This window comes from Xiphophorus hellerii, chromosome 21, assembly GCF_003331165.1.
Source record: "Xiphophorus hellerii strain 12219 chromosome 21, Xiphophorus_hellerii-4.1, whole genome shotgun sequence".
NCBI classification, from domain to species: domain Eukaryota; kingdom Metazoa; phylum Chordata; class Actinopteri; order Cyprinodontiformes; family Poeciliidae; genus Xiphophorus; species Xiphophorus hellerii.
This window is the reverse complement of record NC_045692.1, coordinates 1,425,234-1,442,542: the sequence shown is the minus strand read 5'-3', so window position 1 is coordinate 1,442,542 and position 17,309 is coordinate 1,425,234. Positions and strand designations below refer to the sequence as shown.

Here is a 17,309-nt window from a genome sequence, read left to right as displayed (position 1 = left end):
GTAGGATGAATTACTAACAAATATCAGTTTTGTAACCATAAAATATTTGAGATCATTTCAGCAACAGTACCAATAATTGTTGCTTTTCTGATTGAAGTAAAATCAGTTCCTGTACATGTTTATGCTTTGAAGTGTCGGATGGTAGTTTATGAATTAAAGCTGCAGTGAGAATGTCCTGCAGGTCAGAGGTCTCTGCTCATTCACAGGTTCTCTGATGTTTGTATCTAACACTAAAAGAGATTATAGTATCAAACACACCCCTAACATCCATCCTTTGTTTACTCTTCATTCAAATGAAAGGAAGTGTATCAAAGCTCAGGGTGTTGGCTTCTAAGTGTACAGTGATCCCTTGTTTTTCGCGGGGGTTACGTTCCAAAAAGAACCCGTGATAAGCGAAATCCGCGAAGTAGGAACCTTTATTTTTTTAACAATTATTATACAATGAAATTACTCCATAATACATTTAAAACAAAGAACAAAACCTTTTTTACAGGGCCAAGCATTTTTTAACAAATAAAAGTACTGTATAAACGTTTTTCTTTTTTTTTTAATAAATAACTACTATACTGAAAAATAATCATTTTAATCATCAATACGAAGTGAAGGCTTCAAATTGCGGAGATCAGCACCGCCCCACCTCGACCCGAGTCATTGGATTAGAATGGGAAAAAATTATTATGAAAAAAAATACAAAGTACAGTAGAACAAATAGTGATTCACGTGCATTTCACTGCTCTTCCGACTGAGCCGCTCCATCCTGACTCCACTCTGTAGCGTTTTTTTTCTTCTAAACCCCACGGTGCAGGTGTGTTTCTTCGAGAGAAGAACATAGTTATCGGTAGTTGTCGCTCTTTTTTCTTCTGGGCAAAATAATTCTTATAAACCGACATGCCACCATCGATTATGTTAAATCTGGCAAGCTGTTTTACGTACGTGTACATATTAAACCGCAACGTTGTTGACACACAGGTTGAGAAGAAGCGGAGAGACTGTTTAGCCAATCAGAATGCAGAACACAATGCACGATGCAAATCCACGAAGCAGCGAGACCGCGAAAGGTGAACCGCGAAATAGCGAGGGTTCACTGTAGCCAACAACCTGCACTTAGGATGTTGCAGGATGTTGTTTGCAGTAAATAAGTTTGTTTACTGCAATAAACTACTATTTATTGCAGTAGTTTATCTGCAATAAATAAAACAATCTAATCTATTGATCAGAGTTGATTGGATATTTTCAATGTCTGGCTCTTTGACTGGAACATGTGTAATCAAGCTGACCCAAACAGCTGCTGTTCATTCCATTCTTCCCATGATGCATATCATGCATCATGGGAAGCATCATGGCATGATGCATCATGGCATGGTATGCATCATGGGTCATCATCTGTTTCTCCAGATGATGACCCAGTCATGACCCAGGCACCTTGAGGAACTCCGCCAGTTTGGACACTGGTGCTGTCTGGCTCATTGAGTAAAATAATGCGACATTTCCTGTCCTGTAATGCATCTCAGTGGCCACACAGAGTAGTCCGTGGAGCAGCTGTCACATCCCTTACAAGCTGATGACACTCTAGGCTTCTTGGGAGTTGCTATAGCAACGATATGACACAAGGTCAGTGTCCCAATAAAAAGCACATTCAATGCTACTTAGAAAATCACAAGTTCTTTCCCTAACATCTTCAGAGCTGCAGCCTTACTGAGGGGAAAGGTTTGGATTGTTTAAAGAAAGGTTTATGGTGATGATTGAAGAGGATGCTCTAATGAAACGTCAGTGATAGAAGGCTTCCTTACACATCTCTACCATCCCCCCAGGCACAGACCTCCTCCATCAGATGTCTCCACTAGACATCAACGCACCTGCCCAGCAGGAGACCAGCCTCCTCAGGCGGTGAATGAGACACAAAATGTCCTCAGCTTCCCTTCAGGACAGGCTGAGGGCTCATCAGGACACAGATGGTGTAATGCTAATGGTATAGATCCCAGTCAGAGATGTGTGTGTGAGTGTGTGTGTTTGGGAGCTGGGTCTACATCTTGATTCCCTCCTGCTGGCTGAGCTGAGACAGTGTCTTCTTGATCCGTAGCGCGGTGAGCCGGGCGGCACCGTTGGCGTACCAACACTCCCTCATGATCTTAGCCATGACACGCAGAGCCTGCACACAGGTAGAGACACACATCAGCAGCTTGTCCCTCTCCTCACACACACTGAACCTGCTCGGGTTGCTTCCAGGGACCAGAGGGAGGCTAAGGGTGCAGCGACACCCTGAAGGCTTCCACATACACACACTCCAACAACACACCATCAGCTGCTCTACCAGAGGTGGAAATTGGCACCTGCCAGCGGCCAAATACAGGTAAATGTAATATTGTTGTAGTGCACACATTTTCTCTTCTGTGCAGCATCCAGGTCTGTTTACCAGTTCTGAGACTCAACCAAAACCCCTGAGTGTCATCACCTTGAGAAATGAAATTTGGTTAAGTATAAACCAGGTTTTAATGCTAAAAATGATCAAATGTTAAAGTCATATGAATAGAACAGATACAGAGTGACATTCAGCATCCAGCGCTGGGCTCCATTCAGCTCACCTTAGGGTGACACGGAGTGAAGTAAAGATTGTAGCGACTTCTGCTTTTATCTTCTCCTCATTCTGCTACCTCTCTAAGGAGTGTTGGTCTGCTTAACCAGCTTTTGTTTATGTGTGACTATCGCCAGTCTTACATGTTATGGTTATGTAATCGTGCAGCAGTGTGCATGTAAGCAGATAAATGAGACAGAGGAAGGACACAGAGTCATTTATCCATAACAGTCTGAGATGTGCAGATTGTGAAAGCGGTCGGGGTACAGTGAGGTCATCATCTGCTGGGAGCAGCTAGCACCACATGGATTCAGCATCTCTACTCAGCTGCACTGTGCTTTCAAATAACATTCAAACATCTGCCCACAATCATCAGCAGCCTGGATCAATCATAGAGGCTGGGTGGGGAAGGTTGTCATGTCTACTAGACATTTTGTGGAGTACAGTTTTCCTGAGCCTGTTGTTAGCTTCCTGTTAGCTGACCTGAGTGGAACGTGGTGTGGTCAGCCTCAAGTTTAGTGTGCTTTGTGCCCAGAGATTATGTTCTTAAAATCTTGGTTGTAAGGAGTGAATATTTGAGTTCCTGTTGCCTTTTAATCTTGGCCACATGAACGAAGCCTGAAGTCCACCCAGCTGCTGACAAGACATTCTCTCTGGTAACTCCTGGTTATGATGTTTCTGCACTGGATCATTTCTGATGGACTCAGACAAACCTGTCTGGTATCAACAGTCACCATGTCACTCTGATGCTTGCTTTGAGTAATCTTAATTAGTCACTACAATCTTACATTTCTCACCTTTCAAGTTGAGAAATGCGAAAACACACAAATGATTATAATGAGCCAGTGTTTTCCATTTTGCTGTTTATTTGTTACTTTGGTTTAGAATACAGCTGTGGTTGGAGGCTTTGACGTTTGTCATATTTGTACTGTAAGGTCAGGTTTGAATGATTGCCAATCAATATCATCAATGCTTATTTTGCTACCATGTTTTGGTGCAACAAATACATCAGTGACCTTTCACTGACCTGTTCTGTTTACCAGAAATAACAAGCTCCTGTTAGAATTTTAAGCAGTAATTTAAAAAGAGTTTAATAAACGGTTGATCTGCTCTCTAACAAACAGATCATTTGTTAAAAATAAGCTCTGTAAGCCCAGAGATCCCAACGATCTGCTGAAAACTGGTCCAGCAATCAGACCAGAGCTGGGGATATAAATAGCAGCTGCTTTCTCTGAGTCAGAGTGTGTGTGTGTGTGTGTGTGTGTCAGACTGTCTACTGAGACCATAGTACTACATCCGAGGGCTTCCTTCAGTCCTCATTAACACAGTCTCCATCCACCAGTCACGTTAGACTCAACAGGCATAACAACACCCACACAACATCTTCACACTTCTACTGCCGGATAACGCAGAGATAGATGGAACTGTGGAGCTCTTCTCCTCGCAGTTACATATTTTCAGCCATTAATTGAATATAGCTGTTGGATATAAGGGAGCAAAGAAGAAAGGAGAGAAATGTAACCGCTCTGCAAATGGAATGACTAAATTCTGTTGCAGTTTAGGATTTAAAATAGTAATGCGTTAGATTACTCATTACTGAAAAAAGTGATCTGATTGACATCACTGATCACAACATATTTCAAATGAACACAACAGAAACCTGAAAGTCATGTGACAGTTAATCATGGTAGTGTGGTGGTGCGAGGCTGTGTTCCAGCAGAAGTCCAGCACATCACTGGTGCTGGTTCTGTTCAGAAAGCAGTGATTCAGACTCAGCCCCCTCCAGCCTACCTCACAGCTCTGCCAGCGGTTGGGAATATTTGGTCGAAGTTTCTGCTCGCAGACCACCTTTTTCATTTCCTCCACTGATGGATCTGACTGGACCAGGTCATAGTAGGGTAGCTGGTAGTCCTCATGAATGCCTGACAACAAAAAGCATGGAGTCAAAATAATTAGCAATATTCATTCCTGTATCCAAATCTTTCTAAACTTTGAGCGTTTGGGTCCGCTGTAACCAGAATTTTTGGTGCAGTCCTCACCTCCCACAGAGCAGCGGCTGGCAATCTCCCAGAACACCAGGCCCATGGCGTAGATATCGGCCCGTTTGAACGACTCAAAGTGCTTCATGTTGATGGAGTCATCCAGCACCTCTGGAGCCATGTACCTGACAGGGAGCAACATGGACCGTTACCCAACACATTCCTCAGCATGGAATCAGGATACATTTCATACACAATCACCAGATAGTGACTGGTGTCAGTACTTCATTCATCCATAATGCTGCAACCCATAAAGCCAAATATCTGACATATTTCAGCCTGTGTACATTCTGACTGGATGCTTCTCACTTTTAACATTCTAGTAGTGAATGTATTTTAACCAGATTGGACTAGAACTGAATAAATGTCATCTCTGCAACAGAAACCATGTCCATGAAACACCCGCTGAAGCTCCTGGTTGCTTTAATGTACAGTAACGTTTGGTTACAAACACACTCCGTACTTGGAGTAAACATCTTTCATTCTCAGCCTAAGAAAGGAAACCATTTCAAGACAGCAAATGCCTGCGTTTGGAAAGGATTTGCTGTGAAGTAAATACTCCAGCACAGAGCACACTAGTCATCAGAACTGCTCTTGTTCTTACAGGGCCATGTTTGCACATCATCAAGCGAAGCCAGCAGGAAAGAAGCTAGAGAGCATTCTACCGTTAATAATGTGAACACTGCAACTCTGCAGCTTGAAGCCGTGATTCGGCTCTTTCTGTCATTAAATCATTAAAACAGTATTAGAGTGCTGCTGTTAACTAACAGCTTCCTCCACGTCTGGCTGGATACACGCGCTACTGGCTCAATACCAGAAACATCAACATGACTGAAACTAGTTCACTAAATGTTTGTCAGCTGAATCTAAAGACTATATATATATATATATATATATATATATATATATATATATATATATATATATATATATATATATATACATACAGTACAGACCAAAAGTTTGGACACACTTTCTCATTGAATTCAATGAGAAGATGTGTCCAAACTTTTGGTCTGTACTGTATAAATATATATATATATATATATATATATATAAATAAATATAAACACACACACTTTTAATTTTTGTGTGGTTTCTCCCTTTGAGGAGATATTTCATAAAACAGACGACTGTAACGCAGCTAATTTGGGACTAGCATTCTGGTTTTGGGAGAAGAGGTTATAATCAGGTCAGAGTTATCTAGTCGCGGACCGGCCCTTTTCTATTATTTTTAATAATTCTTTTGAATAAAAAAGATCAAGTCCAGAGATAGTGGTGGTGCTTTTTAATGTCTTCTCAGTATGATCAGGCAAACTTTATCAGATAAAATTTTTTGACCTTTTATTCCATTCCAATTTATTAAACAGTTGCTGATGTGTAACTGCAGCATAGTTTTTCCTGTCAGTCTGAGTCAAATTAAGGAGGGAAGTAAGTAATTAAGTAAACTTTATTTATATAGCACCTTTCCCAGTCAAAGTGCTGCACAGTAAGAAGTAGTAAAGAAAACAGTAAAAGCAATTAAACAGGCAGATTTTAATTTTTGTTTCATCAAACGCATACACTGCCTACACGAAGAAAAAAAAGTCAACACCAAAAGCAAACAGATTACAAATGCTAATGTTCTGTTGGACTGCCTTTAGCTTCGATTAAGACACTCATTTGCTGTGGAAATGGTTCAATAAGCTTCTACAAAGTTACAAGATTTATTTCCATCTAGTGCTGCAGCCATTTTTCAGAGGGTGAGACGGCAGAGGGCACAGTGCAGCCTGAGAACGGCCCACCATGAAAAGATGAATGTCCCGTTGGGAGGTGAAAACAGAAAGACCCTCACCTGCTCTGCTATCAAGCATAAATTAGAATGTTAGCTAACTTCATCTGAGAGCAGCACACCCTGCACAACACATGTTCAGTTACATTCTTCTGTCACTTACTGACATTTATCATCTGCATTATAACTTGGCAACAGATGAGACAGTAGGTATTCTTAACAAATGTAATAATGATTACAAAACAACAGAATGAAATCAACAGACAGATAACAGCAAAATAAAATAAATACAAAACATACGATTAAATCCCCCCTGAGTTAAGGTGGTCCACACATTCTTAAGCACCATGGTATTTTAGACCGACCCAAGAGAACACACAAGTGCAAAAGGGCAATCCTGTAATTGTGTCACTGAAATAATAACGGTATGACAGAGCTCCACCTTATATTAACAACTGTTATTTGAAGCCTTAAGGAATATGTGATTTCTTCCATCAAATGAATGTCCCAAACTTTTTGTATCCATGTGTTATATGTAGGAGGTCCTGGCTTCAGCCATCTCATAGTTATACATTTCAATGCTGCTGTGAGCAAGATTCTTAGAAGATATCTATCATCCTTCCTGTATTCCATCGGGTATTACTCCCAAAATTGCCACCAAGGGGTTTTTTGGAACATTTCTTCTGAAAATTACCTCGAGAGCTTCAAAAATGTCCTCCCAGAATACACTTAGTTTAGGACAAGCCCAAAAGATATGCGTATGATTTGCATTCTGCGTCCCGCAGTTTCTCCAGCATGGACTGGGTTGTGTTGGATTCATTTTACTGGTTATTGCTGGCGTTCTGAAAAACAGGACTATTACCGTATTTTCCACACTATAAAGCGCACCGCATTATAAGGCGCACCTTCAATGAATGGCCTATTTTAAAACTTTTTTCATATATAAGGCGCACCGCCTTATAAGGCGCATAGAATAGACGCTACAGTAGAGGCTGGGGTTACGTTATGCATCCATTAGATGGGACTGTGCTAAAGGGAATGTCAACAAAACAGTCAGATAGGTCAGTCAAACTTTATTAATAGATTACAAACCAGCGTTCTGAAATCTCCGTTCATTCCCAAAATGAATAAACAGCAGTTTTATTATTTTCCCCGAGGTAAATTAAGTGACGTGGTATTTTCATGACACAGTTTATCTTTTAACAACAGCAAGGTATAACATCTAGTGGAGGGGAACTTTTCCTCGATTCAATAAACACGTAAAAAAACAGTCTGATACTGTTACGGTAAATCAAACGTTAGTGCAATCACAATATATATCCACTTCTGCGCTTTGATTCGTTCATGTTAAATTCTCTCGCTGCTGCTCTATTCCCGTGTTCTACTGCGTGACTGATCGCCTTGAGCTTAAACTCAAGCTTAAACCCCAAAATGGCTCTTAATAGGAGCCATTTTGGGGTCTTTACACAAAACCCAGCGTGCACCGCGCGCTTCTTCTTCTACGAGGGAAAATGAAGTCGGCGGCTGCTTACCGTAGTTGCGAGACCTGTTGTGGCTCAATATTGGCCCATATATAAGGCGCACCGGATTATAAGGCACACTCTCGGCTTTTGAAAAAATTGAAGGTTTTTGGGTGTGCCTTATAGTGCGGAAAATACGGTACTTTCCATTTGAATTCTCTCCATGTATTAGAATTTGTTGTTAATTGTGCTTCAGGGGCGTGCTGTGGTGGCGCAGGGGGTTAGCACGCCCCACGTTTGGAGGCCTTAGTCCTCGACGCGGACGTCGCGGGTTCGACTCCCGGTCCCGACGACCTTTGCCGCATGTCTTCCCCCTCTCCTCACCCTCCTTCCTGTCTGCCTACTGTCTAAAAAAAATACGAGCCACTAGCGCCGCAAAAACTCTTCGGAGAAAAAAAAATAAATAAATAAATAAATTGTGCTTCAGTACATATTTCTTCCCATGTGTCCCCTGCTACTGACTCCTGCAATTCAGTCTCCCATTTATGCTTTATGTTTGTGGAATCGTGCACATTTATGGACAGAAACAGGTCATATATTTTACTAATTACGCTATTACTTTCCTTTCCCCTTTGTATGTCCATTAGGAAATTTTCTATAGGTGTAGATTCAAGAAGTTTAGTCCAATTGTTGTGTGTCGTCACAAAGGTTCTAATTTGTAAGTATCTCTAGAAGTCCGTCTTAGGGAGGCCAAATTCACTTTTTATCTGCTCAAAGGTTTTGAAATTTCCCTTATTAATTAATTGGTGGATATGAGATAGTCCATAATTACACCAGTTTTTGAACCCAGAATCTAAATTGTTCGGTGTAAATGTCTTCATGTATCCTATATTTGATAAAAGTGAAATCTGTTTTGATCATTTAAAAGCCGATTGTATTTTGTTCCAAACTTTGAGGGTGTTTTTTGTCCAGATTGTCATTTCCTTTGCAGGAGCATCTAAGAAAGGTAATATTTGTAGTGGTATTGAGCACCTGCTTTTCTCTATTTCCAGGCAACGAGTATCTGCAATATTCTGTAGCCATACTAATAAGGGTTTAAGTTGTGCAGCCCAGTAATAATATTTTAAGTTTGGGAGTTTGAGGCCCCCTTTGGGGTTAGGTAACTGCAGGGTTTTCAATCTGATTCTAGGTCGCTTTTTTTGCCAAATGAATCTAGGTATCATTTTATCTAAAGTGTCAAAGGTAGATTTGGGACTCTCCACCGGTAGCATCTGGAATAGATAGAGTAGTCTTGGTAAAACGTTCATACGGATACTTTCAACACGACCTATCAGAGAGATAGGGAGTGTATCCCAACGCTCCAGGTCATTTTTAATGACTCGTAGAAGTTTGCTATAGTTTGCCTCATAGAGGTCACATAGAAGTGGAGGTATTTGAATATCCAGATATTTGATACCGTTCTTGGGCCACTTAAAGCCACTCTGTACTTTTATGAAGTCTGAAATTGTGCCATTTACATCCATAGCTTCCGTCTTTTCTATGTTGATTTTGTAGCCTGAGTAAAATCCATATTGAGAGATGAGCTCTTTCACGTGGGGGATTGTTGATTTAGGTTCCGTCAAATACAATAACACATCATCAGCATATAATGAAATTTTGTGTACTTTCTTGTTAATTTCTATCCCTTTAATATTAGCATCATCTCTAATGATTTGGGCTAACGGTTCAATACTAATGGCGAACAGAAGGGGTGAGAGTGGGCACCCCTGTCTGCACCCACGTTCTAATGACAATCTAGCAGACCTATAGCCATTAACTTTAACTGCTGCCTGTGGAAAGGAGTAAAGTGTTTGCACCCAGTCAACAAAATGTGGGCCAAATAAAAAACGTTTCAAAGTATGAATTACGTATTTCCAGGACACTCTGTCAAACGCCTTTTGGGCATCTAAGGATATGATTGCTGATTCAATCTCTCTCTTTTTGAATGCTTGTTAGGTTTAGTAAGCGCCTTAGATTATCAGCATAGTACCTGCCTACAATAAATCCTGTCTGATCGGGATGTATGATTTGGGTGATGAATTTGTTAAGTCGTCTTGCTAGGATTGCTGTGAGTATGCGTGAATCTGTATTCAACAGTGATATAGGTCTATAGGACTGGCAGTCTGTAGGATCCTTACCCTCTTTGTGGATTACTACTATAGTGGCTTCTGTCCAAGATGGTGCCATAGTTTTGGATTTTAAAGCATGGAGATATGCTTTTAATAGCAGTGGGGCCAGAAGTTCTAGAAAAGTTTTATAAAAGTCATTTGTAAATCCATCTGGGCCTGGACTTTTGTTGTTCTTAAGTGATTTAATCATTTGCTTGATCTCCCATTCCTCAATCGGTTGATCTAAGTTCAATGCCGCCTCATCCGTTAAGTGGTTCAATTTTATATTGTTTAAAAAAATCTGTGAGCTCTTGGTCATTATTACAGGTATCGGTGTTTGTATATAATAATTTGTAAAATTTTGCAAAGGCCTCTGCTATTTTGTCAGGTCTTGTCTCAATAGACTCTTGGGATTTTATTTTGAGTTGGAGGACTGTTGTTTCCTCAATCTAAATGCCAATAACCTACTAGCCTTCTGGCCATATTCATAATATTTTTGGTTAGTGAACCTCAAGTTGCCCTCTACTTTATCTGACAATAGGCTGTTTAGTTGTCTGCGGGTTGCATTTAATTCCTTCAAGATTTTAGCTGAAGCGTGTCTTTTATGTTTAAGCTCTAATTCTTTAATTTTGTCCTCCAAATCTTTTTGTTTAGCATTCTTCTGTTTTTTTCTCGTAGATGTGAAGGATATTATACGGCCCCGAAGGAATGCTTTGGCACAGTCCCATAATATCAGAGGTGTTGTTTCTGTAGATGTATTAGTTTCTAGGCATATCTTGAGCTCCTCTGTAATAAATGCAATGAATACTTTGTCGTTAAGCAGGGACGTTTTAAGCCTCCATTGTTTAGATGTTAGCCTATGTCCTATATTCCATTTTAATAAGACAGGTGCATGGTCAGAAATAGTAATAGGTAATATTTCAATATCTACTATTCTATGCAGTTCTGACTTTGGGGTAAAGAAATAGTCGATCCTAGAGTAGGATGCATGACTGTTTGAGTAGAAAGTGAAGTCTTTAGTTCTGGGAAACCTGTTTCTCCATACGTCTACAATACCCGTCTCTATAATCTGATGTTTAAGCAGCCTACTCATTCTAGAGAGGGGGGGGGTTTGGAGTGGGTAATCTGTCCAATATTTGTGACAGAATACAGTTGAAGTCCCCACCCAGCAACAACAGCCCAGTACTGTGCTGTAATATTACCTTAAACAATGACTTTATGAAATCAGGCGCATCCGTGTTGGGTGCATACACATTTACAAGCGATACTTCTATGCCATCAATTGTACCATTAACTAATACATATCTTCACTCTGTGTCTCTATGTAGCAACGTTTGTGTGAAATTAATCTGCCGGTGCACAAGTATGACAACACCCTTTTTTTCCCCGACTGGTGGGATGAGTAGAAAGCCTTATCTGCCCAAGATTTTTTTTAATTTTTCATGCTCTGTATCAGATAGATGGGTTTCTTGCAAAAAAGCAATGTGACAGTTAATTTGTTTTAATTGATTCAATATTTTCTTTCTTTTGGCTGGATTGTGGAGCCCTATTACATTATAAGTTACGATTTTAAGTGGGTCACCCATTATCTCTATGTGGTCTATGTTTAGACATCTCAGAATATATCATAAACGGCAACAAACCCTTTATGCATAACACTGTCTTATCTGTGTGGGGTCTAAGGAATATGTACACAATGTCCACAGAACCAAACAGAGAGGGATAAAGCAAATTTTTGACAACTGTGACCAGCATTTCTAGTCTCACAAAATGAGTATGAGCAAGTAATGAGGCAAAATGATGATAATAACAGAAACAAAATAAGTTTGCAAAAAGAATTTGCGCAGGGTCCCCGGGGAACAGAGGGATCAGAACTAGAAAAACATAGAACAGGTAAATACAATGTTTGAATACTTGGGACATAGTCCCCAGCAGCTAAAATAAGTCGCTAAAGTGCACAACCAAGATTGAATATATTTGCAGTAGGTGCGCTTAGATATGTACACAAGGTGGGAAGTAAGCCAAAGTCATAATGGGGAAAATAATATAACCACGTAAGCTTCAAATATACTGCACAAACTCCTGCAAATCCTAAAAAAAGGAATCTAAAGTAAAACAGCGTATTTGCTCGTATCGTTGAAATCTATAGATTTATCATCATAAACCTTATAAAGAGAGCTATATGAACGTTAGCCATAACAATGAGATATTTTCTAATATTATTGTCTCAATAGGCTCACGGTACCTTTATTCGGCTGACTCTGTTGGAGTAATATTGTTCCGGTCTTGTGCGCAATTCTGTTCCCCTGTGAAAATCTGTTCCCCCTGTGTCGGGAGCGCGCATTACAGCCGGAGAGGCGGATCTGACCATTTTCACGGCACTTCTGATTGATTTCTCTGTAAAAACAACTCAGTTAATCATGTCAAGCTTGTAACATTTAGTTTAATCGGCAGCTATTGTTTACAAAATTGTAAAAATAATTAAATAAACGAGGTCTTTTTACGCTGTTTTGTGTTATTTTAAACGCCAAGAGAATCGGTCTTTTTTCAACTTTTGTCACTTACGCCTGACAGAAATAAAAGTCAGTCACCAAAACACAGTTTTTCAACACGTAGTGTGTATTTATAATTTTTCATTGCTGATATAAGAGGATGGCTGAAAGCATGGCACAAAAATTAAGACTTCCTGAAAAGACGAGAGCGTGGACTTTCTGGTAAATCCCTTTATAATGTAAAATATGACAGATTACTGTATTAAGGAAGTTTCTAGTATACTACAAGCTATCACACATAACAATTTTTGAGAATTTGGCAACATTTGCCCTTTATTCCCAAACGTTATGGGGGGAGGAGAGTAGAGAATGGATATTTCAGCTGCCTGAAATAAACCATTCCCCCTCCATAACATGGGAACAAATTAATTCACCAACAAGTCTTTAACTCTGTTTATTCCTCTTATTATCAACAATAAATCCTGTGAATTTGGTAACATTTGCTCTTTATTTGACAAAGTTATGAGGGGGGAACCATTCTGGGAATCAACAATCAACACCACCACTGTACTTTAGTGGTAATAAATGTTTTTAAACTCTAAAAACAATCTATATCATACTTATCTCATAGACAAAAACCACATGAAAACTGTCGAATGCCCACTTTCTAGGTGATCTACCCACAAGAGAAAAAGTCTTTGTTCTTGAATCCACTGGGGGAATCAAAACAAGACATCCAGAAATGTTTGCAAATCACAAAGTATGGTTAAAAATTTAAGTTTAACTCAAGTATGAAAATCAAATAAAGTTGTTCTTATTAATATATCTATATTTACAGGGCATTTATGAGGAAGAAGGGGTGCAATGTCTCACGTTGGACATGTGACACAGTCAAGCATCCAAAACAACAAGATAGTACATCATGTGGTGTATTTTCACTGAAGGTGCATACATATTGTCACACAGTGTATGACTTTAGGATTTTGATATATATTTTGAGACATGTACAGTGAATTACTTTCTTTGTTACTTAAATTTAAAGCCATTAAATGAAGCTGTTCATTTCAGTTTGCAGAAAAAATCCTATCAAAAGAGGTTGTGGATTTTCCTGTTTCCAGAGAGGCGGTCGACAGCATGAGGTTGGAAATTGCTGTGAGACTTATCCTTAACAGTGGTGAGGATAACATTAATATTCTTATTTTGAGTGTTTATGACAATTGTTATCATGATTACTATTATTTGTGTGTTTGGCTAAAACATCTGTACTTTGCCAAACTCCGTGTCACTTTCCATCTCTCCACAGAAGTGACACAAGTCTTTTAGGTCCTCTGTTAACAACAAAAGTATAAAAACACACACACACACACGATTATACATGTACAATCTTGACCGTATATATGTGGGTGTGTATGAAACTGTTACACAGGATGTGCTAAGCACCAACACAGTCATTTATGAAAGAAAATATAGAAAATAAAATGATTGTACTTATTAATTTGCAAACAAACAATTTCCTTAAATAAATGTTTTCAGAGTCCATGTTAATGTATTAGGTTTGGCATACAAATTGCACCCCTTCTTCCTCATAAATGCTCTGTAAATATAGATATATTAATAAGAACAACTTTATTTGATTTTCATACTTGAGTTAAACTTAAATTTTTAACCATACCTTGTGATTTGCAAACATTTCTGGATGTCTTGTTTTGATTCCCCCAGTGGATTCAAGAACAAAGGCTTTTTCTCTTGTGGGTAGGTCACCTAGAAAGTGAGCATTCGACAGTTTTCATGTGGTTTTTGTCTATGTGATAAGTATGATATAGATTGTTTTTAGAGTTTAAAAACATTTATTACCACTAAAGTACAGTGGTGGTGTTGATTGTTGATTCCCAGAATGGTTCCCCCCTTATAACTTTGTCAAATAATGAGCAAATGCTACCAAACTTACATGATTTATTATTGATGATGAAAGGAATAAACACAGTTAAAGACTTGTTGGTGAATTATTTTGTTCCCATTTTATGGGGGGGAACGGATTATTTTAGGTTACTAAAATATATGGTTCCCCCCTCATAACTTTGTCAAATAATGAGCAAATGCTACCAAATTCACATGATTTGTTGTTGATTATAAGAGGAATAAACAGAGTTAAAGACTTGTTGGTAAATTAATTTGTTCCCATTTTATGGAGGGGGAACGGACTATTTTAGGTTACTAAAATATATGGTTCCCCCCTTATAACTGTGGCAAATAATGAGCAAATGTTACCAAGTTCACAGGATTTATTGTTGATGATAAGTGGAATAAACAGAGTTAAAGACTTGTTGGTGAATTAATTTGTTCCCATGTTATGGAGGGGGAACGGTTTATTTTAGGCAGCTGAAATATCCATTTTCTCTCCTCCCCCCATAACTCTGGCATATACAGAGCAAATGTTTTCAAACTTCCATCCATCCATCCATCTTCTTCCGCTTATCCGAGGTCGGGTCGCGGGGGTAGCAGCTTCAGAAGGGAGGCCCAGACTTCCCTCTCCCCAGCCACTTCTTCCAGCTCTTCCGGGGGAATCCCGAGGCGTTCCCAGGCCAGCCGAGAGACATAGTCCCTCCAGCGTGTCCTGGGTCTATCCGACGGACCCTCCTCTCCAGGACCCCCGAATAGACCTTGCCAGGGATGCTTAAGAGTGTGACCCCTCTGTAATTGGAGCACACCCTCCGGTCCCCCTTTTTGAACAGGGGGACCACCACCCCAGTCTGCCAATCCAGGGGAACTGCCCCCGATGTCCATGCAATATTGCAGAGTCGCGTCAACCAACACAACCCTACAACATCCAGAGCCTTAAGGAACTCCGGGCGGATCTCATCCACCCCCGGGGCCCTGCCACCGAGGAGCTTTTTAACCACCTCGGCGACCTCGCCCCCAGAGATTGGAGAGCCCAACCCAGAGTCCCCAGGCTCCGCTTCCTCAATGGAAGGCATGTTGGTGGGATTGAGGAGGTCTTCGAAGTACTCTGCCCACCGGCCCACAACGTCCCGAGTAGAGGTCAGCAGCACACCATCCCCACTATAAACAGTGTTGGTGCTGCACCGCTTCCCCCCCCGAGACGCCGGATGGTGGACCAGAATCGCCTCGAAGCCGTACGGAAGTCTTTCTCCATGGTCTCTCCAAACTCCTCCCACGCCCGAGTTTTTGCCTCAGCGACCACCCGAGCCGCATGCCGCTTCGCCCGTCGGTACCCATCAGCTGCTTCCGGAGTCCCACAGGCCAAAAAGGCCCGATAGGACTCCTTCTTCAGCCTGACGGCATCCCTCACCGAAGGTGTCCACCAATGGGTTCGAGGGTTGCCGCCGCGACAGGCACCGACAACCTTGCGGCCACAGCTCCGATCGGCCGCCTCGACAATGGAGGCACGGAACATGGTCCACTCAGACTCCATGTCCCCCACCTCCCCCGGGACGTGTTCAAAGTTTTGCCGGAGATGGGAGTTAAAGCTCCGTCTCACAGGGGATTCCGCCAGACGTTCCCAGCAGACCCTCACAACACGTTTGGGCCTGCCAGGTCTGACCGGCTTTCTCCCCCACCACCGGAGCCAACTCACCACCAGGTAGTGGTCAGTGGACAGCTCCGCACCTCTCTTCACCCGAGTGTCCAAGACATACGGCCGCAGATCCGATGAAACGATGACAAAGTCGATCATCGAACTGCGGCCTAGGGTGTCCTGGTGCCAAGTGCACATATGGACACCCTTATGCTTGAACATGGTGTTCGTTATGGACAATCCATGGCGAGCACAGAAGTCCAGCAACAGAACACCGCTCGAGTTCAGGTCGGGCGGGCCGTTCCTCCCAACCACGCCCCTCCAGGTCTCACTGTCGTTGCCCACGTGAGCGTTGAAGTCCCCCAGCAGAACAAGGGAGTCCCCAGGAGGAGCACTCTCCAGTACCCCCTCTAAGGACTCCAAAAAGGGTGGGTAATCTGAACTGCCATTCGGCCCGTAAGCACAAACGACAGTCAGAACCCGTCCCCCCACCCGTAGGCGGAGGGATGCTACCCTCTCGTTCACCGGGGTAAACCCCAACGTACAGGCGCCGAGATGGGGAGCAACAAGTATGCCCACTCCTGCCCGACGTCTCTCACCCTGGGCAACTCCAGAGTGGAAGTATGTCCAGCCCCTCTCAAGGAGACTGGTTCCAGAACCAGAGCCATGCGTCGAGGTGAGACCGACTATTTCTAGCCGGAACCTCTCGACCTCACGCACTAGCTCCGGCTCCTTCCCCACCAGAGAGGTGACATTCCATGTCCCAAGAGCCAGTTTCTGCAACCGAGGATCGGACCGCCAGGGTCCCCTCCCTTGGCCGCCACCCATCGCACAGTGCACCCGACCCCGTTGGCCCCTCCCACGGGTGGTGGGCCCATGGGAGGGGGGGCCCATGTTTCCTCTTCGGGCTGAGCCCGGCCGGGCTCCATGGGTAAAAGCCCGGCCACCAGACGCTCGCCATCGTGCCCCCCCTCCAGGCCTGGCTCCAGAGTGGGGCCCCGGTGACCCGCGTCCGGGCGAGGGAACACCAAGTCCAAAGTTTTCCTTCGTCATTAGGGTCTTCGGGCTGCGCTTTGTCTGTTCCCTCACCAAGGACCTGTCTGCCTTGGGTGACCCTACCAGGGGCATGAAGCCCCAGACAGCATAGCTCCTAGGATCATTGGGACACTCAAACCCCTCCACCACGATAAGGTGGCAGCCCAAGGAGAAATCAAGTAAGTTTTCAAACTTACTTGATTTATTGTTGATGATGAAAGGAATAAACACAGTTAAAGACTTGTTGCTGAATTAATT

The 17,309-nt window shown here is 42.0% G+C and overlaps 1 protein-coding gene across 2 annotated transcripts in view; it reads right to left on the bottom strand.

The window, feature by feature from the left end:
• Positions 1–1,216: 1,216 nt before the first annotated feature.
• Positions 1,217–17,309, bottom strand: part of tgfbr1b (transforming growth factor, beta receptor 1 b) — a 54,212-nt gene continuing 38,119 nt past the window's right edge. For both annotated transcript variants that reach the window (XM_032551697.1, XM_032551698.1), the window contains exons 7-9: positions 4,612–4,736; positions 4,364–4,494; positions 1,217–2,149 (exon numbers count right to left, since the gene is read on the bottom strand). In XM_032551697.1, coding sequence (XP_032407588.1) covers positions 2,024–2,149; positions 4,364–4,494; positions 4,612–4,736 — 382 coding nt within the window. In that variant the 3' untranslated portion in view covers positions 1,217–2,023. The remainder of the gene's footprint in view (positions 2,150–4,363; positions 4,495–4,611; positions 4,737–17,309) is intronic.